The sequence below is a fragment of the Peromyscus eremicus genome, chromosome 13 (genome assembly GCF_949786415.1).
Source record: "Peromyscus eremicus chromosome 13, PerEre_H2_v1, whole genome shotgun sequence".
Taxonomy (NCBI): Eukaryota; Metazoa; Chordata; class Mammalia; order Rodentia; family Cricetidae; genus Peromyscus; species Peromyscus eremicus.
The window spans coordinates 2,748,421-2,767,574 of record NC_081429.1 but is presented as its reverse complement, the minus strand read 5'-3'; the positions used below and the strand labels follow the sequence as shown (position 1 = coordinate 2,767,574).

General features: G+C 41.0%; 1 protein-coding gene across 5 annotated transcripts in view; it reads right to left on the bottom strand.

The window, feature by feature from the left end:
• Dis3l2 (DIS3 like 3'-5' exoribonuclease 2) overlaps window positions 1-19,154 on the bottom strand; it is a 322,978-nt gene that overhangs the window by 273,498 nt on the left and 30,326 nt on the right. For all 5 annotated transcript variants that reach the window (XM_059278396.1, XM_059278391.1, XM_059278395.1 and 2 more), the window contains exons 2-4: window positions 12,852-12,999; window positions 12,147-12,304; window positions 4,295-4,348 (exon numbers count right to left, since the gene is read on the bottom strand). In XM_059278396.1, coding sequence (XP_059134379.1) covers window positions 4,295-4,348; window positions 12,147-12,304; window positions 12,852-12,903 — 264 coding nt within the window. In that variant the 5' untranslated portion in view covers window positions 12,904-12,999. The remainder of the gene's footprint in view (window positions 1-4,294; window positions 4,349-12,146; window positions 12,305-12,851; window positions 13,000-19,154) is intronic.

Here is a 19,154-nt window from a genome sequence, read left to right as displayed (position 1 = left end):
AGCAGTTTGACCTTGTGATGAGATTCTCAGAGAAACAGATGACTGGTAAACAGAATGTGAACAACTCAAGTGTGACCCATCACCACTAATTATTGCCTTCTGCAATGTATTTAAAGCACCATAATCTTATGAACCTCCCTCCAATGAAGAGAGCTGTTCAGAGGTCACCTTAACCCATTCTCATGTATCAAAACATCAGCAATGAAATGTCTCCTCAACAAACAGCTATAATCATCCTTTGGTGGCTCAGAAATTAAAGACTGGTCGTACTGTGGTAATCCGGTCTCAAAGAACCAAGAAAAGAGGGAATGAGTAGAACCTGAGACCACCTCTGGCTATTCCATCACTATTCAGTCTTTGATTCACTCAGAAGACTCTGTCTACAGCTAAGTCTATTATTTTAAAGATACTTGACTTAGAAACTGCTCAATACTATCCACACAACTCAGCTCTTCACTTGGCTGCTAGAAGACTTGTCTTATCCATTAAAAAGAAGATCAGAAAGAATATCTAAAAAAGGAGAGAAAAGGGAGACGAGGACAGAGGCAGTAACTGAATGATGAACACCCAGTTAAAAAAAAAAAAAAAAGGAATGTGGAAAAATCTAACTCAAAAAAGACAATGAGGATGGACAATCTAAGAATGTCATAATGGTCAGAGTATCCTCTGTTGGTGGAATAGATCCTTTTGGTCCAGAAATAAATTCCACAGCTGGATAAAGGTATCTCCCACGACAAGGCACATACAAATTACAGAGCTTCTTGGACCAATATAATCCAGGACAAAAACAACAACAAAAAGCTGCTCCATTTTTCTTTTTTATCTCAACTCAAATAGGATAAAAAGATATTGTAATACTATCATTTATCTTAGTTTTCTTAAAAGGTATTTGGTTTTATTTTCACTTTGTATTTTACTTTTGCCAAGAATTTCAAGATACTGGCAGGTAGACATATGTGACTCATTCCATACATTTGGGATCTGCCATAAGAAAACAAAAATCTGCTTCCTATAGAAATTATAATGACTCTGAGTCAAGTTCCCTCAACACAAAATATGCTTTTATACCTGATGATAAAGTCTTAGCCCACTAGCTTAGGTGGATGTTTTCACATGGCAAATAACACTAAGTAATCATTTTTAGAGTAAGAATAAACCTAACTAATTTAATCAAATCTTTTTTTCTCTCCAAAGGCCTTAGAATTCTGAAGTTGTGATAAACAGGTGATATTTAATCAACTCTTCATATTACAAATAAGGAAATCTTTCTATTTCCTATGGTCAGGTCAGAGACTCTTCTCATACCCTCTTCTAACTTACATTCAAGTCCCAACATCCCATTCTCTAGTCTACTTGTAGGATTTTGGAGTTCTTAGAAGTTTGTTCTTGATATGGACATGAACTACACTTAGCCAGAAATCCACACTACTGAAATTTACTACTGTCCTTGTCAATTTCTTTCTACAACACCTCTGAAAACCAAAACTGACCAAAAGAGCCCCAAAACAAGAATGCAGTATTAACTCCAATATCCAAAACTATTTATATTCACCTACAATTGGGCTTTGATGAACAGCTTTTACAGCCAATCTTCCAAAGAGGTAAATTTGGTAGCTTTTAATTTTCTGAAAGAATGTAACTACTCCATTAGATTCTAGATAAAAGAACAAATGAGGCATAAGAAAAAAAAAACAGTCCTAATACTTCATCTCTCTGAATCTTTCTAAATAGAACATGACAGGAAAACACTTTCAAGTAGGAAAACAACTGAGAACCTCTGAAACATCACTACACATTTTGCTTTTGCTTCCCAGCTTTTCTTTAACAAACCAAACTGAGGCATACAGACACAACACTTGCAAAGCAAAGAATATGAATTTAATTTGTAGGAACATCACCATGCTCCTCAGCCTTTCTCATCTGACAAGGAATTCTAAAGCCAAAGGAATGAGCCCCCTGAAATTGGCCCAAGCACCTAGATGGCACTCCCACACTTTATGCAAGTCAAGGGACAGTATTGCTAATAAAAAAAAAAAAAACATGAGTATAGTGCCCAGACCTATAGGATAAGATAGCCATAGATGTAGATGCACATGCAAGAGCCTTACTGGAATGTAAAGGAACCAAGAGGAGACAAGGACTCAGGCTTGAGAAAGAAAGGGGGCAGAATGCAGGTGAACACTGTATTTCAGTCAGCCTGAAGCTCCAAGGAATATGAATTCTACACACAAACAAACATGGGTACATAGAGGCATATTTTTCATAAAATATACTTTTAAGATTATTTTTACTTATGTACACGTGAAGGTGCATATGCATGTGCATATAGGTATTCACCAAGGCCAGGAAAAAAAGTCAGATCCCTTGGAGCTAGAGTTACAGGGGCTTGTAAGGTACCTGGCATGGGTGCTGGGATCCAAACGGTTGTCCTCTGGAAGAGCAGCAAGTGCTCTTAGTTGTGAGCAATCTCTTTGACCCATGAAATACATTTTTGCTTAATTGATTATTAGTTTGATTTATAGATTTATATTTATTATTTTTAAATTAAGTATAGGGTGTGGTACTACTATGTGCACCTAACCATAGTGTTCACAAAGCCTAAGATTCCCTGACGCTGGAATTACAGGTGGTTGTGATGTGGTCACCAGGAACTGAACTCAGGGTCCTCTGCAAGAAGAACACAGGCTCTTTACTCCTGAGCCATCTCTCCAGCCCCTGGAAAAAGATTCAAAACTTTTTATATATTTGAAACATGTGTCTCTTCTGTCCCTTAGAGGGGTTCTGTCCCTTCGAGAAGATTTAAATTTAGAGGAACTCAAGACTGTGCACTTACAAAAAATAAAAGCTAGCAATAAATTTTTCAAAATGCTACAGTCCTCCTTATCATTCCAGCCAGTGAGAGTGAACATCCATACACAGAGTAGACGAGAGGTCTGAACTCTGCTCATTTCATAGATACCTTATGGAATGAATTCCTTACTCCATTAAGTGAAATTTTCATGCTTAAAAATCACTGTTTTTCATACACAAGGAATGCTGATTTAATCAAACTCTTCCAACTGAAATGCTACAACAACAACAACAACAAAAAACATCCTTTCTAATGTGAGAAACGTTGCTTCTACAGAACCTATTGAGAGATGGCTAGTCTTGACTCAACATAGTACCTTCTTGTACATGCTCATTTTATGAGCAAACTCTAGAATCTAGTACCCATGTAACCACACTCTACTTCACAACAGAACCGTGCCCGAGATGAACTACCACCTTAGGGTTGTCACTTTCCAAGTACAAGTCAGAATATAAGTATGTTTGTCCAAGGAAGAGACTATGATTCAGAGAAAAGAATGTGAAGTGTCAGAGATGCCTTTTCCCTAATGTAATAGCAAGCCTTGAACTTGGAAGTAAATATGAGTCCTTGGTTTCTGGTGGGAAAGAGAAAAGGAACTGATGGTGTTAGAACTTAAGAACAGATGGCAAGGTCACTGTAGTAATAATAACAATACTAATAATAGAATCACCTATAAGAACATGGTAGTATTATTAAACTGGCCATTTAGCAAACAAAACATGTTAACTGAAACATTTGTGTCGTATTTCTCTCCTATAAGTCCACCCCTATGGTCTCTTCCACTGTAAATAAAAAGTTACAGTTATCCATTACAACATCCTGGAAAAGTTAGGCCAGGAACTCAAGAACAGTGCTCACCCAGCTTTGCACAATCAAGGCTCCTTCTGCACAGACCTGCTGCTAACTACTTCTCAGTGTGAACCTACTTAAACTAGAGAGAAGAAACAGCCTAAAACCAGAAAGTAAAGAGCCCCGTCCAAAGGCCTGTCACCTGTATGAAGGTAAAGTGAGAAGCTGACAAAAAAGCATTACACACTATTTTTGGACAAATGCTCAGTTTAGGTCATGCAGTAGAACGAAAGTAGATAGCATATTTGTTTAGGAATGATTAACTTAAATCAGTGGAAAAACCTATAAATCCTTTTAAGCTATAAACCAAGAGCATCTAATTACATGAACTGGTGGTAGTCTGCCTGGGCCCAGCTGCTTTCTGCAGCCTCAGAATAAATACCATCCCTCTCATTTGGCATTCAATTTTAAGACTGGCAGAAGGGGTAGTGAACCAAAGGCAAATTTTATTTATTTAAATTTGAGGCAAATCTTTGCCTATTCTCAATTTTGTTTTACTGTTCTGCTTTTTAGTTAAAGTATATGATTTCAAGTTCAGAGCACATCTAAAATATTCAATATGACATTAAGTTTATTATAAAGTTAAAAACTTACCGGAGAAGGAATGAAGGCTTCATGAAACTTCTTTGGATTAATTCTTAATACACCCTTTAAAACAAAACAAAACAAAAATCTGTGAAAAATCTAACTCGCTGGATAGTTGATTTTCCTCTGTATGCTGTTCTCTGATAAAAAGTTCTTAAACAATCTGATTCGGAAAACAAGTTAGATACATGAGAACAATGGGTTAAATGCATGAAAACTGATTGAGGCTGGTGTGTCAAACACCGGGTTCAAACACTGAAAGCTCAGACTGACACCCTGCTATGATGGGCAAAGCTTAAGACAGAACAGCACTTGGCAGACCAGGAAATGACAACTACTGTCTTCACATTAAACCTCACATTAGCTGTCCTTTGCACAATGGCACGTTTCTGCGGCTATTTTTCACATTGGTTTCTAACTGGATACTTGGCCTCAAGGAACTGGATGCACATGTTTTACTGTGGTTCCTCTGCAGAGTCGAATGAGTTAAGAATTCAAAATGGTTCATAACCAGCTCTCAGTGCACATGGCAATGCTAGCGCCCACAGCTAGGCCCCCAGTCTGCCTTCAACTTCCTATGACTCCAGCCTCAAGTCAAGGTCTACTTCTGTTTATGTACAGGGGTGCCGCTGCGGCAGTTCTCAACAGCAGCTCAGTGCTGTGGGTCTTTTCAGGAAACCATAACCTCCCTAGATTCCAGCTGCACTCACAGGCAGGCCACTGGGACACGTGGAAGGAAGAAGCTGTTTTCCTAACAACACGACTCAAAGGATAACTTGAGAAAGTGTTTAAATAACATTTCCCACTAAAATGAATGACTCAAAGGCACATAATTCACAAGATAGGTGAAGGCATAAAAGTAAATGGAAAATAATTTATTTCTTTCACTGGTGTTTAAATTACAAATTTCCATGCCATGGTACACATCTTAACACACCAATTAGAATATCACAAATGATCACTCAGTCCTTAACAATTTGTCAAATAGTGATTATGGTCAAAACCCGAAACAGACCACATAGGGTGCTGAATAATAACTAAGCTTTGTCCCTTGAGAAAGAAAATGTGTGGAATGCTCTGAAGTTACAGCTACAACATACTTTCAGCCAGGACACCATGAAAGGCTCAGGAGATGGTATACAGTCCTAGCAGAAAAGCAAAAGGTCAAGGTAAGCCAGAGGGAAGGACAACAGAGGTGTAGTGTTAGCAAGAGCAGGCAAGAGGTCCAACAGTCACTCTTCCCCATCCTGCCAGAACTCTGCTTACAGATACAGAAGGAGGGGCCAGGAGATATGGCTGACAAGCTGCCCCAGGCTTCCTTGTTAAAAGTGCTGAAGCAAATTCACTTCTAAAGCAATTGTTTCTTCCTGAAGTTTCCTTCAGGAAAAAAAAATTAACAATTTCTCTAAATACTCATACACTCAACAAATATTTCCTGACAACTAGTTTGACAGGCACTATGTACCATGATAAGACTACAACAGGGAATAACGGGCAGTCTGGGGGAAGCCTTCAGTGAACTCAAACAGGATTGTAAGCATTTCACGTTCCGATTTCAGACACCCTTTCCTAACCTTTTTTTTTTTTTTAAATTCCTATTCTTTTATCATCTCCCTCTCAGTTCAGTGAAGGGTTAGCCTCTTACTTTGAGTGTACCTTTAATTGCAGACACTGAGAGAAGCCAAGGCTGGGCTCAGGGGAAAGACACACATTATTCAGGTCTGCATTTAGGCTCCACTTAAAAGAAAATATATTAAAAGCACCAGAAAGCTCTTGATTCTTGATTCTCTATCCCAAACCTCACAATAGATTAAAGCATAGAGCTTCAGATCTGCTTTGGAAATCTGACTTCAGAACTGGATGTCAGGAACAGACTCCAGAGAGAACAGATCACACATAGAAACAGGCAACTCCAACCAGGTCCTCAGCAGACCAGAGTTGTTCCTATAGCCTGAAAGAAGAAGGTAAGAGTAAAGTCTGTCAAGAAATAGTCTTCCAGTTCAAAGAGTCATCCAGCAGAGGATGTCTCACCCAAAGGAGGCTGAGGCCTGCATTTCTGTCTTTCCAGAACTCACCCAATTCTCTATCTTTCCTTTTGTTCAAACTTTTCCAAGTCTGGAGCTTGACCAGTGATCAAGAAGATCATGTACTTCCGACCCTGTTCTGAATGCTCCTGCAACTTCTTACCTGTTCAGAACCTGGCTCTGCTCTAATGTCATTGGTTCCTTTGGGTGCTGTCAAAGAGAATGTCTCAAGGATGGTGAAGACTGTATTCCCATTATGGATTTAAAATTAGTTTGTTCCTATATTCTTTCTCGAAAACCCTTTTGAAGTTCACGCCATAGACTTGATACAGCTTCTACCTTCCTGATCGCAGCACCAATTCACTAGTATTTTGACGAAAGTGCCACTGCCTTCCCTCCTATCCCAGTCCCTATAAACATTGAGAAGCCACATCAATAAGCAAACCACTCAAGCCACCTTTGTCTCCACTCATCCCAGCGACCATTTCCACTGACTGTACCCCACTATCAGATTACTTCAAACACAAGAAGTCCAGTATCATCACTCTTTCCAATTGGAGTCTTCCATAATTCCATCTCACTTACCATGGGAATTCCAAATAAAAGGCCAGTTTCACTAAGACCTCCATGCCATAGCCCATAAATCTATCTCCAAAGAATTTACCAACCACTATCCTTCTACTATGGTTACTAACCGCCTTAGCTAGCTAGTAGTCTTTACCTGACATTATCCCTTAGCTTCACAAAACCTTGGGCCTTGGGTCCCCATTTCCTCTCATACACAATCAAAAAGGCCTATCTCTCAAGCGACACCAACTATTTGTCTTCTCCTTGCCTATACCCAAGGACCAGAATGCCACTGAAGAAAATTAACACACAAATGGTCTGATTAGTCTACCTTGGCAATCACAAATACATTTTAGCTGGCTTATAGTATTCCTGAAACACTTAAAACTAAGGAATTTCACACATAAAAATGTTTCCAGATTTTCTTGAAAAATAATCCTAAGACATATAGCTGTCTCCACAGGACAGCAACCACCTCAGCTGAATTACAGATGTTCCTCTGACAGTAATTAAAAACAATCTCAAATACTACTTATATGGGTAGAATATGGGCCATGCACTTTTAAGAGCTAATGAATTAATTTAAATTAAATTAGCTTTGACCTAATTTAACTCCCACAAGTATGATACAACTACTACTTTCTTCATTTGTTACAGATGAGGTGACTGGGCACTGAGGAGGTAAGTCTGGAGAGTCTGGTTCCAGAATCCAGGCTCCCAACTGCCTGTTGGCTACAGTCATCACCAGAGCCTCCTCACACATTTACACATCCGCCAAACCAGCACACTTCCAATTTGTCTTCCTTAGCTTGACTAACAACAGCAAGATCAGGCCTTCACCTGATGCACTCAGGTGCTTAGGAATCATCCTGGATTTTCCCCTCTGCCTCCCTATCCACATCTAATCCTCAGCATGTTGTGTCGGCTCTAGTCCACAGCCATCCACTTCTCTCCTCCTGGTCACCACCCTGTTCTCTCTCTCCTCATGTCTCCATATTTCTTAGCTAGTGGACTTCAAGGCCTTCTAAGTGAACTTCCAGCTTCCATTCAAGTCTACTCATCTCACAATAGCCAGAGACAGTTTTAACACATGAGACAGGCTGCGTTCTTCCTACTTAATACCCTTTGTGACTTCCCATTGTCCTCTGAATGAAATCCAAGTTCCAAACACAGTCTCAAACCCTAAATGACCTCGCTGCTGCCTAACTCTCCCTTTGTTCCCTTATGTCTCAAAAGGCTGCTTTTTTCTTGATGCTCAAAAACATCAAGTCTTCGGCTTGCCGTTCTTCCGCTCACTGATCTTTCTATCTATATAATCTTTTTTGAAGGCTGAAAATGGCTGTCTCGTTCTTGCCCTTCAGGTCTCACCTACAGGATAATCTCACAGAAGTCTTCCCTAACCACACTATGTACAGTGGCTTCTATCTATTCTCTCTCATCTTTCTCTCTAAACAACGATCCAGCCTATAATTTCTGTCATTAATGTAGTTATTTTTGCCTACCTCCCCAGTGACTTTTCTAGTGCTCATTCCTCAATGCTTGACATTACCTAGGCTGTCAAGAAATGGTTCTTCAGTTCATTAATTAGCTAATGTCTGCAGAGTTGAAGTTCTCCCTTTGTCCCTGGGATCCTAACTCTGAATGCCGCCTCTCTTCTTAAGTATTCCTTCCATCCTATCACCTCTACTGTTCCCGTCTTTAATGCACACTCAAGCAGACCTCAATCTTTTCCCCTTTATGTATGTGGGTGTTTTGACTACATTTCAGTGTACCATGTGCATGCTGTGCCATCAAAAGCCAAAAGAGGGCAGATCCTCTGAGTCTGGAATTACAGACTGTTGGAAGCCAGTCTATGGGTGCTGGGATTGAACCTGGGTCCTCTGGAAGAGCAGCCGGTGCTCCTAACCACTGAGCCAACTCTCTAGCCCTTGACCTCAATCTTAACAAAGAGTGAAATTCCTAGAAATGAGACCGTCATGTCCTCTGTCTTCCTAGAATAGGGCTTTTCAGTAGTCCAACACAACATCTCACCAATATTCTATTCCAGAAAGAATCCTGACATCACGCCTCCAGTAGCTCTGGGGGCTCATTCTGGACTTCCACTAGTCAATGCATCATCTGGATTCTAAAAGACCCATTCTACCATCTCCCTGCCCGCATCACTTTGGTTATCCCTTACTCTGGACCTCCTTCCAGGCATGGCCATCATGCTCTCATCTCTCACAGCATCTCCCATAACAACCAACCAATACTGTACCTAAGCACAGAGTAATAACACACTGACATGAGAACTATTAAGAAAACTACATGAAGCCGGGCGGTGGTGGTGCACGCCTTTAATCCCAGCACTCGGGAGGCAGAGCCAGGAGGATCTCTGTGAGTTCGAGGCCAGCCTGGACTACCAAGTGAGTCCCAGGAAAGGCACAAAGCTACACAGAGAAACCCTGTCTCGAAAAACCAAAAAAAAAAAAAAAAAAAAAAAAAAAAAAAAAAGAGGTTTCTTTGGTCACTGTGGTCTCCTCTTTCCTATAAAACAATGAAATCTCGAATTTTTGTCATGGCATTAACTAATACCTGTACCAATTTTTAAGCTCCCTACTATCAATAAAAGACTTTTCTCTTAATGGGGAAAAAGGAGGTCCTGATATATTTACATCTGAATATAAAAGTTGACAGATATTTCTAAGTATATCTGATATGCTTAATTTTCTCCAATGGCATTAAAATATCACTTCTTGTCTAGCTTTTTACCTTACCCAGACAACTACACAGAAAGTTTGTATCCAAAAGCAGATGTACTCTGTTTCTCTGCCTATGAAAATCTTATTTACAATGTTGTATATTTCTCATGGTGACCTCATATCTGGAACCCATTCCTCATCCCATCTGCAGAGAACAACTGTTCTCATATGTGGGGGGGTGGAGGGTGAGAGGGCCTCTGGCTGTGGAGGCTTATGATGTCATAGGCCAGGAGGAATCACTTACAAACTCCTGGGAATATGAGCTGTTATATTGATCAGATCTTTTGTTTTGTGTTAATGCCAGCAAAAAATCACTTCAAATGCAAAAATTAAAAGGAAGCAAAAACTAATACTATTACAGAACACTGTTCTAACCCTATCTCATAAAGGTGTACATCTATAATCAAAATCCTAAGCTATTTTTCTTTCAAGTTCTAACAACTGAAGTTCTCTTCACTTTTCTTCAAAATGTAGTCTCTTGATCTTTATTCAGCCAGTAAATATATATATATATATTCAAAGTAAGTTTATTAAGCTTCAGCCAAGTCCTCCGCAGTAGGCTAACCTGTAGAATATGCATGACCATACCACTAAGGAAAAGAACAGGCTATTTGGGGAAACATAAAAGCCAAACAAAGGTAATAGTTTCAACATGTAGACAACAAAACTGACTTCATGAAGGTAGTAACCAACTCAGCTTAGAGAAATGAGGGGACATATAAGTACAGACTGACCACGGACTGGCAGGGCAAGCATGATTACCACACTTTAGTGGGAGGAAGCAACCAGAACAGCAAGGGCAAAGACTAGGTGGAGTCCTACATTCAATTTCACTTTTGTTTGTTTGGTTGTTGTTGCCGATGGTGGTGGTGGTGGTGGTGGTGGTGGTGGTTTAGATTTTGTTTTGTGAAACAAGATCTCACTATGGAACTTGCTATATAGATCAGGCTAGCCTCAAACTCACAAAAATCTGCCTGCTTCTGCTTCCCAAGTACTGGGACTATCATCAGAAGCTACTACACCAAGCAAGCACAGGTTTTAGAGGAAAAATCTACAAGTCCAAGATAATCAGAACGTAGCACATTCCTGGAAGGGGTGACAGGAGACAGCAATGAGAAAGACACACCAAGACCTCACACAGGAACAAGGAGACCAGGACACTTGCAGGGAAAGTGAAGTATATGGATGCCAAACCATGAAAAGCAAGCAAATACATTAATGAAGGAACAAGTATCTAAATGTGGTTTCTCCTCTCCTTAGAGAGACTTTTCAAAGACCTCCAGAAGAAAAAAAGCCAATGGTATTCCTAAATCAAAAAGACCAATTGATTTGTGAAAAACTAGTAATGTCTACATCAATTATATGTGCTATGGACCACAGGTAATTATGGAAAGGAGATAAATCCAGAGAAACTGATATCTATTGTTTGAATGAATCTTCAGCCCAAAACAATTGAATTTGAGCTTTCAGAATGAGAAAATATGGGACTCAGTCAACATTGAGTGTCTTCCTTGATAACTCTCCACCTGGCTTTTCAAGAACAGTCTTTAAATAAACTTGGAGCTGGCAGGTAGCTGGCAAGCCCCAGGAGTTCTCCTGTCTGCCTCCTTAGTTCCTGTACTATAGGTACACACCACTCCTGCCAGCTTTGATAGGAGTGCTAGGGATCCAACTCAGGACCCCATGCTTGTGTGGTAAGCATCTCCCCAGACCTCACTCAGTAATTTTAAGTGAGTCAGGTACCACATGACAGAATTCCTATCCAAGAATTATAAAACAGGCCTAATTCAAAGAAGGCATGCTTTGGCCTGGCTTCCTTCTCCAGTCTTGTTACCTACTGGCTGCCTTGGATGTCGTGCCCGAGGAAACCTAAGCTGCCTTATCCCACACTGTTTCACAAGTTCCCCTGTAGCACTCTCCTAACAGGAAGTATTCCTGGCTCAAAGACGGATGTTCAATGAACATCTGTTCAGCCATACCAATGAACAGCCTGTGAAGTGATTATGAAAACTACAAAGCATTCAATAAATACTGTTTACTGTTTCCTTTACAACTTTACCCATTTTTCTCAGTCATTCAGTATTCATGTGCTTCAGGCACACTGAACAATTCAATGTTTGGTATAGTCCAACCCCACTTCCCACTTTTGTCTTAGCAGCTCACACTGGTTATTTCATTTGGAAAGCTCATTTTCTTATATTTATTTGCTCAACTGCACCAGTCCCCAGCATGGCTCACATAGCTCTCTCCCAATAAAATTCCTAGGCAATACTGACGTGAGCTACAAAGGCTCTCTCTTCTCACATCTCAGAGGTTTGCTTCCAAGAATCTACAAGGTACTTACTGCCTTGACACATACTGCAGGTTTAAGAAGCAAAAACTCTGCACCATGTGAAAGTACCCAGCATAGAACAGGGAAAAGTGTTTTAACATATGAAAGTACCCAGCATAGAACAGGGAAAAGTTTAATACACAAGACTGCTGCCATCCCATATATTCAGGGGATAAACAGCCTGTAGGTTTAAGCACCTGGATAAGTGTTCCCCTCTTCAAGCCTTCCGAAACATCCTCCTTGGACATGTAGGTTTCAAATATGCTCTTTTTCTTCCCTCGCATGGACTTCTTCTTTGACTTTTTGTCACCTGGCGAAGCACCAACACCATGCAGGCCAGCCACGGAGGACACACCTAGAAACATGAGGCAACAATCAACCCTGTGCTCAGTTAACCAGCTCTCCATTTCTTTTAACTGAAGGTTTATGCCTTCACTATTCTTGTTGTTGCTCCTGTTATCTATAAAGGCCAGCAAGAGAATGAACCTTTCCAGTGATGATTTCAAACAGTCACAAAAAGGAAAGAATGGGTAAGACAGCAGAAATAAAACAGACTTTATTAAATAAATAAATAAGACCTTAGTTCTAAGTGAGCACTGCTCTATGCATGAAGCAAAATCTGAATAATGGGTCTGGTATGCTTTGCTATTTCTAGATACAAACCCTTTAAAAATAGGAAATGTTGAAAGACTATCCCATTTCTGGAGGAAATAAAATGACTGTACAACAATCAACTGAAACAAGACCATACCTAATTCTAGGATAAATAACACCAGAGAATATTTAACAGTTCATTAAAAGAATGTCTCCCTCAATACAAAGAATTCCCTCCATCTCCACACCCAGTCCATTTATATTTCAAGTCTCCAGTTGCCAAGCAAGCTCCATTTTCTGTTCAATACCTCTGGGGGTCCCCTGAGGCCGAAGGTTCAGCTTATAGTCAGGATGGTTCATTACTGGTTCCAAGGTGGCCTCTTCTCTCCAGATCCAGGCACCCACTACTATTCAGCTCAGAGTTCTTCCTGCCTTGAGCAGCTCAGTTGTCACGAGCTAAAATAAAAAAGAAACTATGACTAAAGAGCAGTCCTGTGGTTTCCTTTGTCCCCTTGGAAATTTAGCACTTAGATGGCAAAGGCAATATGGTCTTCTCCTGGGGCCTGGTGTCACACTCTTCTGGGTAGTTATACCACCTGTGCTGCATATCCAAGGTCTTCACCCTCAAAGGTACACTACATTGCTCCTTTGGAGCACTTCAACTAAAAAGTTTCTATTAATGGGGCAATGAAGTAGAAAATAAGAAATTAGGTAACTATATAGCTTGTGAAATGAACAAAAAACAGGAAATAGGGTTTTAAAAGATGATTTAAAAAAATCTGGAATCTAAAAGTTGTAATGAAATAGGTACCAGATGAAAGCTTAAGAATATGTGACCCTATGGCTGAGCCCTGGCCACCACCTGGACAATGAACACACACCACAACTACTTTTTCATCTCTACCACTGGTCACCAGTCCTGGAGTTAAATCTATACTTGCCAACTACCAAATCCTGCTAGGCAACCACTTCTCCACAAAATAGATGAAGATGTCATTTTGAACCATATCTTCTGTTCCTCAAATTTCCCTCATACATCCTTACCAAATGATCGAAGTTTTCTTTAAACTAAAACTGTTACTAACTCAGAGAAGAGACAAAACAAAGATAAAGGTAAAAGTCCACTTTTAGGGCCACATGAACTGATTGGAAGATAAAGTTAATCCAAATACAGGGAAGAAAACAAAAGAGATATCCTCACAGTAACAAAAGGGGGATAGGAAAAGAACAGAGAGGATCTAGGTTGTCTGAGGGTTATTACAGAAATGTACTCATTCCCTCATTAATTTAACAAATACGTGCAATGCACAATAGTTAGCAAAATGAAAGATAAATGGTCACTAGGGTTAAAAAGTCATATGGGCATAGCAATATACATCAGGAAATGATAGCATTATGGTTTTTAAAATATGGATAACTGTATGGAGAACCTTGGGAAAGTTTTTAAGAAAGAGCTAAGACATTAAGATGTGAAGAAAGCATACTTCTGGCATAAGGAAACAAAAACCAGCATGCAAACAGAAAAACACAGGCAGATTCTTGCAACATTAATTCCATCTGGCTAGAGTCCTGTCTATATGGAGGAGGCAACGGCAAGGAAATTAAAACAAGTTGGAAGATCTAGAAAACAAGCTGAGATTTTCAAAGGCACTAGGGAGTTTCTGAAGCTTGAGTGAGCAAAAGAGAACAATAGAGCAAAGCTGTTTTAGGAAAAGCCATGTTGGCACAGAAAGGCTGAACTCAATGGAATAGAGACAAGCACCTGCACCTTGTGGAGAAACGTGAGGCAAGACAACAGGAACGGCTAGGACTGGAGTGATAAAAGTGGACAGTGACAACAGAGGCCTCTGACATGGTCCTCCATAGCTCTGGCTGACTCACCTGGCAACCAGGAGGACCTGAAGCACAACCAGCATGAAAATTGAGTAGGTTCCTAGTGATGAGGCTCGGCGTTAGGGCTGCCCTAGTGTTAGAAAAGATGGTAACTTCTATTTGGGGTACTACATGTACATGTGGAATAATCCAACAAATACTAGAAAAGTGGAACATAATCTATAGGGAGACATTACCCAGCTATTACCTAAAGATAAGAATAGATAACAAGGGTCCGCAGCAGCAGAGAAGGGAGTAAAATGAAGGATGATCAAGTAACCTTTACATTCCCATGAAGCAGAGACAGAGGCCCTGTGGCCCTGGGCAGGGACTGAGCATTCCTGACAAATCAGTTAGAGCTGCACTACAAATGCAAAGAAGTAGAACAATAACAATAACAACAACAAAAACAAACAACAATAAAAATATAAAAATAAAGACATAGAGCCAGGTGGTACTGACACATGCCTTTAATTCCAGCACTCGGGAGGCAGAGCCAGGCGGATCTATGAGTTTGAGGCCAGCCTAGTCTACACAGCGAGTTCCAGGACAGGCACCAAAAGTACACAGAGAAACCCTGTCTCGAAAACCAAAAAGTAAAAATAATAAATAAAGACATAGAAAAGAGCTAACAAAGTCAGTTAATAAGAAAACAAGAAAAAAGTTTCCAAAGAAAAATCCGTGATCAGAATGTGTTCCCATAGTAAGTCTGAGCACAACAGCAGCATCAGGTTGGGTGAGAGGCTGGTGTAAACTGTTAATCAAACAACAAGAGCCAGAACTAAGAATGGGCTCTGTGGTGATCTGAATAAGAATGGCCCATATATTTGAATGCTTTGTTACCAGGGAGTGGAACTCTTTGATAGGATTACAAGGATTAATAGGTTTGGCCTTATTGGAGAAAGTATGTCACTGGGGGTGGGCTTTGAAGTTCCAAAAACCCACACCAGGCCCAGTTCTCTCTCTTTCTCTGCCTACTGATCAGCATACAGCTTCAGCACAAGCCTGCACACCACCATGCTCCCTGCCATGATGACAATGGACTAAAGCTCTGAGACTGTAAGCAAGTCCCTCATTTAAATGCTTTCTATTACACGAGTTGCCGTGGTCATGGTCTATCTTCACAGCAACTGAACACTAAAACCGGCTCCTATATATCAATCCTGACATAGTGAGGAATTCAAAATTAAACAGAGATACTAGCAGTTAAAGAAAGTGGGATACAGAGGCCCAATTCAAATATCCCCAGATCAGCAGCATCTGTAGTCTCCTCACTATGGAAACCAGATTCCTGTCATTTCTACCTCAGAAGCACAAACATGTTTGGCTGGGTTCACCATTGCATCTCAATGGCTCCCACAGTGCCTAGAATATGGGCCTGACCAGTCCCATTTCTTAAATAAACAGATGAGTGTGTTTCCATGAACATCAGTAACAACAGCAAGGGAAACAGGATCATTCAGAGAAACCACATTTTTAAAAAGTCTGCAAAAAGCAGGAAGAGAACACAGGATTTAAGCAACAAAAGAAAAAGATAACTAACCAGAAAACTTTACCTTCCGTGTAGCATTGTTTGAAGGCTCATGAACCCTGGAGAAACCCTCAATACTCCCCTGACAGACTAAAGGAACACGACAATTTCCAGAATGAGAAACAATGATAACAACACCTAGAAAGGGGATCCCACCAGGGACATGGCCAGTCTTTAAAGAGTTGGCTAGGGCTGGGATGAACCAGCAGTACCAACATGGTACCTACCTAAAGGCAGGCATGACAAGGAATGGAAAAAAGACACTACACTTGAGAAAGTAAATCTGGAGACAGCTCATGAGCACATGAAGTGTATCTTGAGACCCTCTGGCCTCTAAAGCTGGCACAACACACAAAGCACAGCCTATTAGAACAGAAGACAAATTACAACAACACATACTGGTAGGAAATATGGGAAGTAGGAGGGAGCCAGAGGCAAACCAGGTACCTACAGCCAAAACTTGAAAAAGCAAGGTCCCACAAAGCACCAGTGACACACTTGAGGAGCTGAGGACGCCTGAATTTTTGTACTTTCCCACTCATATTAGCCTAGTCTCACCTCTCAGGAGCAGCAAGGACAGCAAGGACATGGATTCGTGAAGCTGGGCAATAAAGGGAAGAAAGGAGTAAAGTCAAAAGATACTTTCTTAATTAGTGACAAGCTAAACTCTGCAGAGCTGAGAAGCTGACAAGAAGCAAGACCTGGAAAAAGTAAAAGAGGGCAAAACTAATGCAATCATAAAGTTGGAGAAGGAGAGAGAGCAAAATATATCTCACTGAAAGCAAAAACAAAAAACAATTCTATTTCTAATCTCTGACAAACACATAGATTAATCAACAAGCAGCATTAAGCTACTTAACATCATCTTAAGAGAGCCAATGGCTTCCTACTTCATAGCACATGCTGAAAAATTCAGTTTGAATCAAGTATGTTTAAAATGAGAAAGAAAGAGATGAGGGAGGGAGAAACAATGAACCAAAATGGTGGAAGAAGGAATTTGGCAAATATTATCCCCCAGAACAAAAACAGTAAAACTGTACAAATCTATTGAAATAATGTAAAGATCTAAATATTGACTAAAAACACACGTCGTACTGGAATGCTGGTTCCTTGTAAGAACAGTACAAGTGTGTGGTATGTGGTGCTTCGGATGGAGGCTCTTACCACCCCCGGCTGCTCCAATTCTTGTGGAGCAGAATTCCTACTGAAGAGACACACTCTGACAGCTGCAGTTACACTGCTGAGGAAACTGAGTCCACATGGAGAAGAACGTAGTCAATTCCATACATGGGGCTGGGGTGGAAATAAACAATGGTGACTTTGGGGTCAAGAATTCAGGTGAGGCCAACAGCAAAATTAACTCAAGTTTGCAACACCAGACAGAGCAAGCTAGAGATCAGAAGCAAGCAGGAGAGTCAGAAGTTTAACCTGGGACAACAAAGGGATGACACAGGCAATCAGAACTTCTCAGGGGCTGAGATGAAGCATCCACAAGTCCCTAAGTCTGGTCTATAGAGGGTGGTGCACACCTGTAACACCAGCACTCAGGAAGATGAGTCAAAAGAATCAGTTTAAGGTAGGTTCTCCTCACACAAGTTCAAGCCAGCCTGACCCACATGAAACCATGTCTTTAAAAAAAAAAAAAAAAAACTAAAGAGAGAGCAGGTGTGATGGCACATTCCTACAATCCAAGGACCAGGAGGCTAGAAGGCAATCTGGCATGGTGATGTGTGCCTGCAATCAACAGCAGTACTCAGGTGGCTGAGGCAGGAAAATTGCTGAGTTGAGCCCAGCTAAGTCTACAGAAGTGAGACCCTGTTTTAGAAAACCAAAAAGGAATGAAGAGTAGGAGAAAGGAAACGGACAGATTAGGAGGGAAGAAGAGAAAGAAATGAAAAGAGAGAAGGAAAATGAGAGAGAGAAAGAAAATATCAACTTTCTCCTGCTGGTCTAGAAGTCTATGCATACACAAAACCATAAACATAACCACAAACATGAAGGAAAGGATATGGAAAATGCCACAAGGAATCACTTCAGGAATATGAAACCTTACAAATGCAGAAAGAAAAACCCAGTGCAGAGCAGTAAACCATCTCAACTTGGAAATGTACTCCCAATCCTCAGAAGAACCACCTACAAAGGGTGGCAGCCTCCTTTCAAAGAATCAAAACATAACCTGTGACCAGTCATACAATAACCACTAAGATATGCTGACCAATCATTGGCTGGCCACTCTCACAGATTGTAGATTGAAGGTTTGGTGGCTGGGTTGGCATCCCAGTCCCACTACTAGAAGCCTTGCCTGGTTATAGAAGATGGCCAGTTCAGACTCCATATCCCCTATTACTAAGAAGAGTCTTCCCTAGGGTCACTCTCATAGATTCCAGAGAGCTTCCACTGCACTAGGCTTCCACATCGAGCCCCAAATACCCCCCAATTCCAGCTGTCTCTTCCAGTACTTTCTCCCTCCATCCTTCCCCCACCCAGCCTGATCCCTCCTATTCCCATCCCTACCCATGCCAGTTCACCTACAACATCTATTCTATTTCCCCTTCCAGATAGGCCCATGCCACAAGAGAGAGCCCACGCCTAACACTGCCTGGATGGCCAGGAACCAGAGGATGGCCAGCTCAGAGACTCCAGATAGAACCAAATACCACTGGGGTGAAAATCAACGGAATGATTACTAATGATACACTCTGCTCTACTCCTAGATCTGTGCCTAGCCCAGTTGTCATCAGAGAGGTGTCAGCACCTGATGGAAGTAGATGCAGCAGAGACCCACAGCCAAATACTAGACAGAGCCAGGGAACCCTGGAGAAGAGGAGGATGAAGGATTGTAGGACACAGAGTGGTCAAGACACCATGAGATTACGACCCACAGAACGAACTAAGCATGGCTCATAGGGGATCCCAGAGACTGAATTGACAATCATGGACCCTGTATGGGTCTGAGGTAGGTCCTCTGCATATATGTTAGGATGTGTAGCTGGGTGTTCTTTTGGGACTCCTAACAGTGGGAGTTCGGAGTGTCTCTGACTCTTTTGCCAGCTCTTGGGATCCTTTTCCTTCTCCTGGGTGGCCTCATCCAGCCTTGATATGAGGGTTTGTGCCTAGTCTTATTGTAACTAGTTACACCTGGAAGGCCTGCTTTTTTTTTGAAGGGAAACAAAGGAGGAGTGGATCTAGGGGAGAGGGGAGGTGTGGA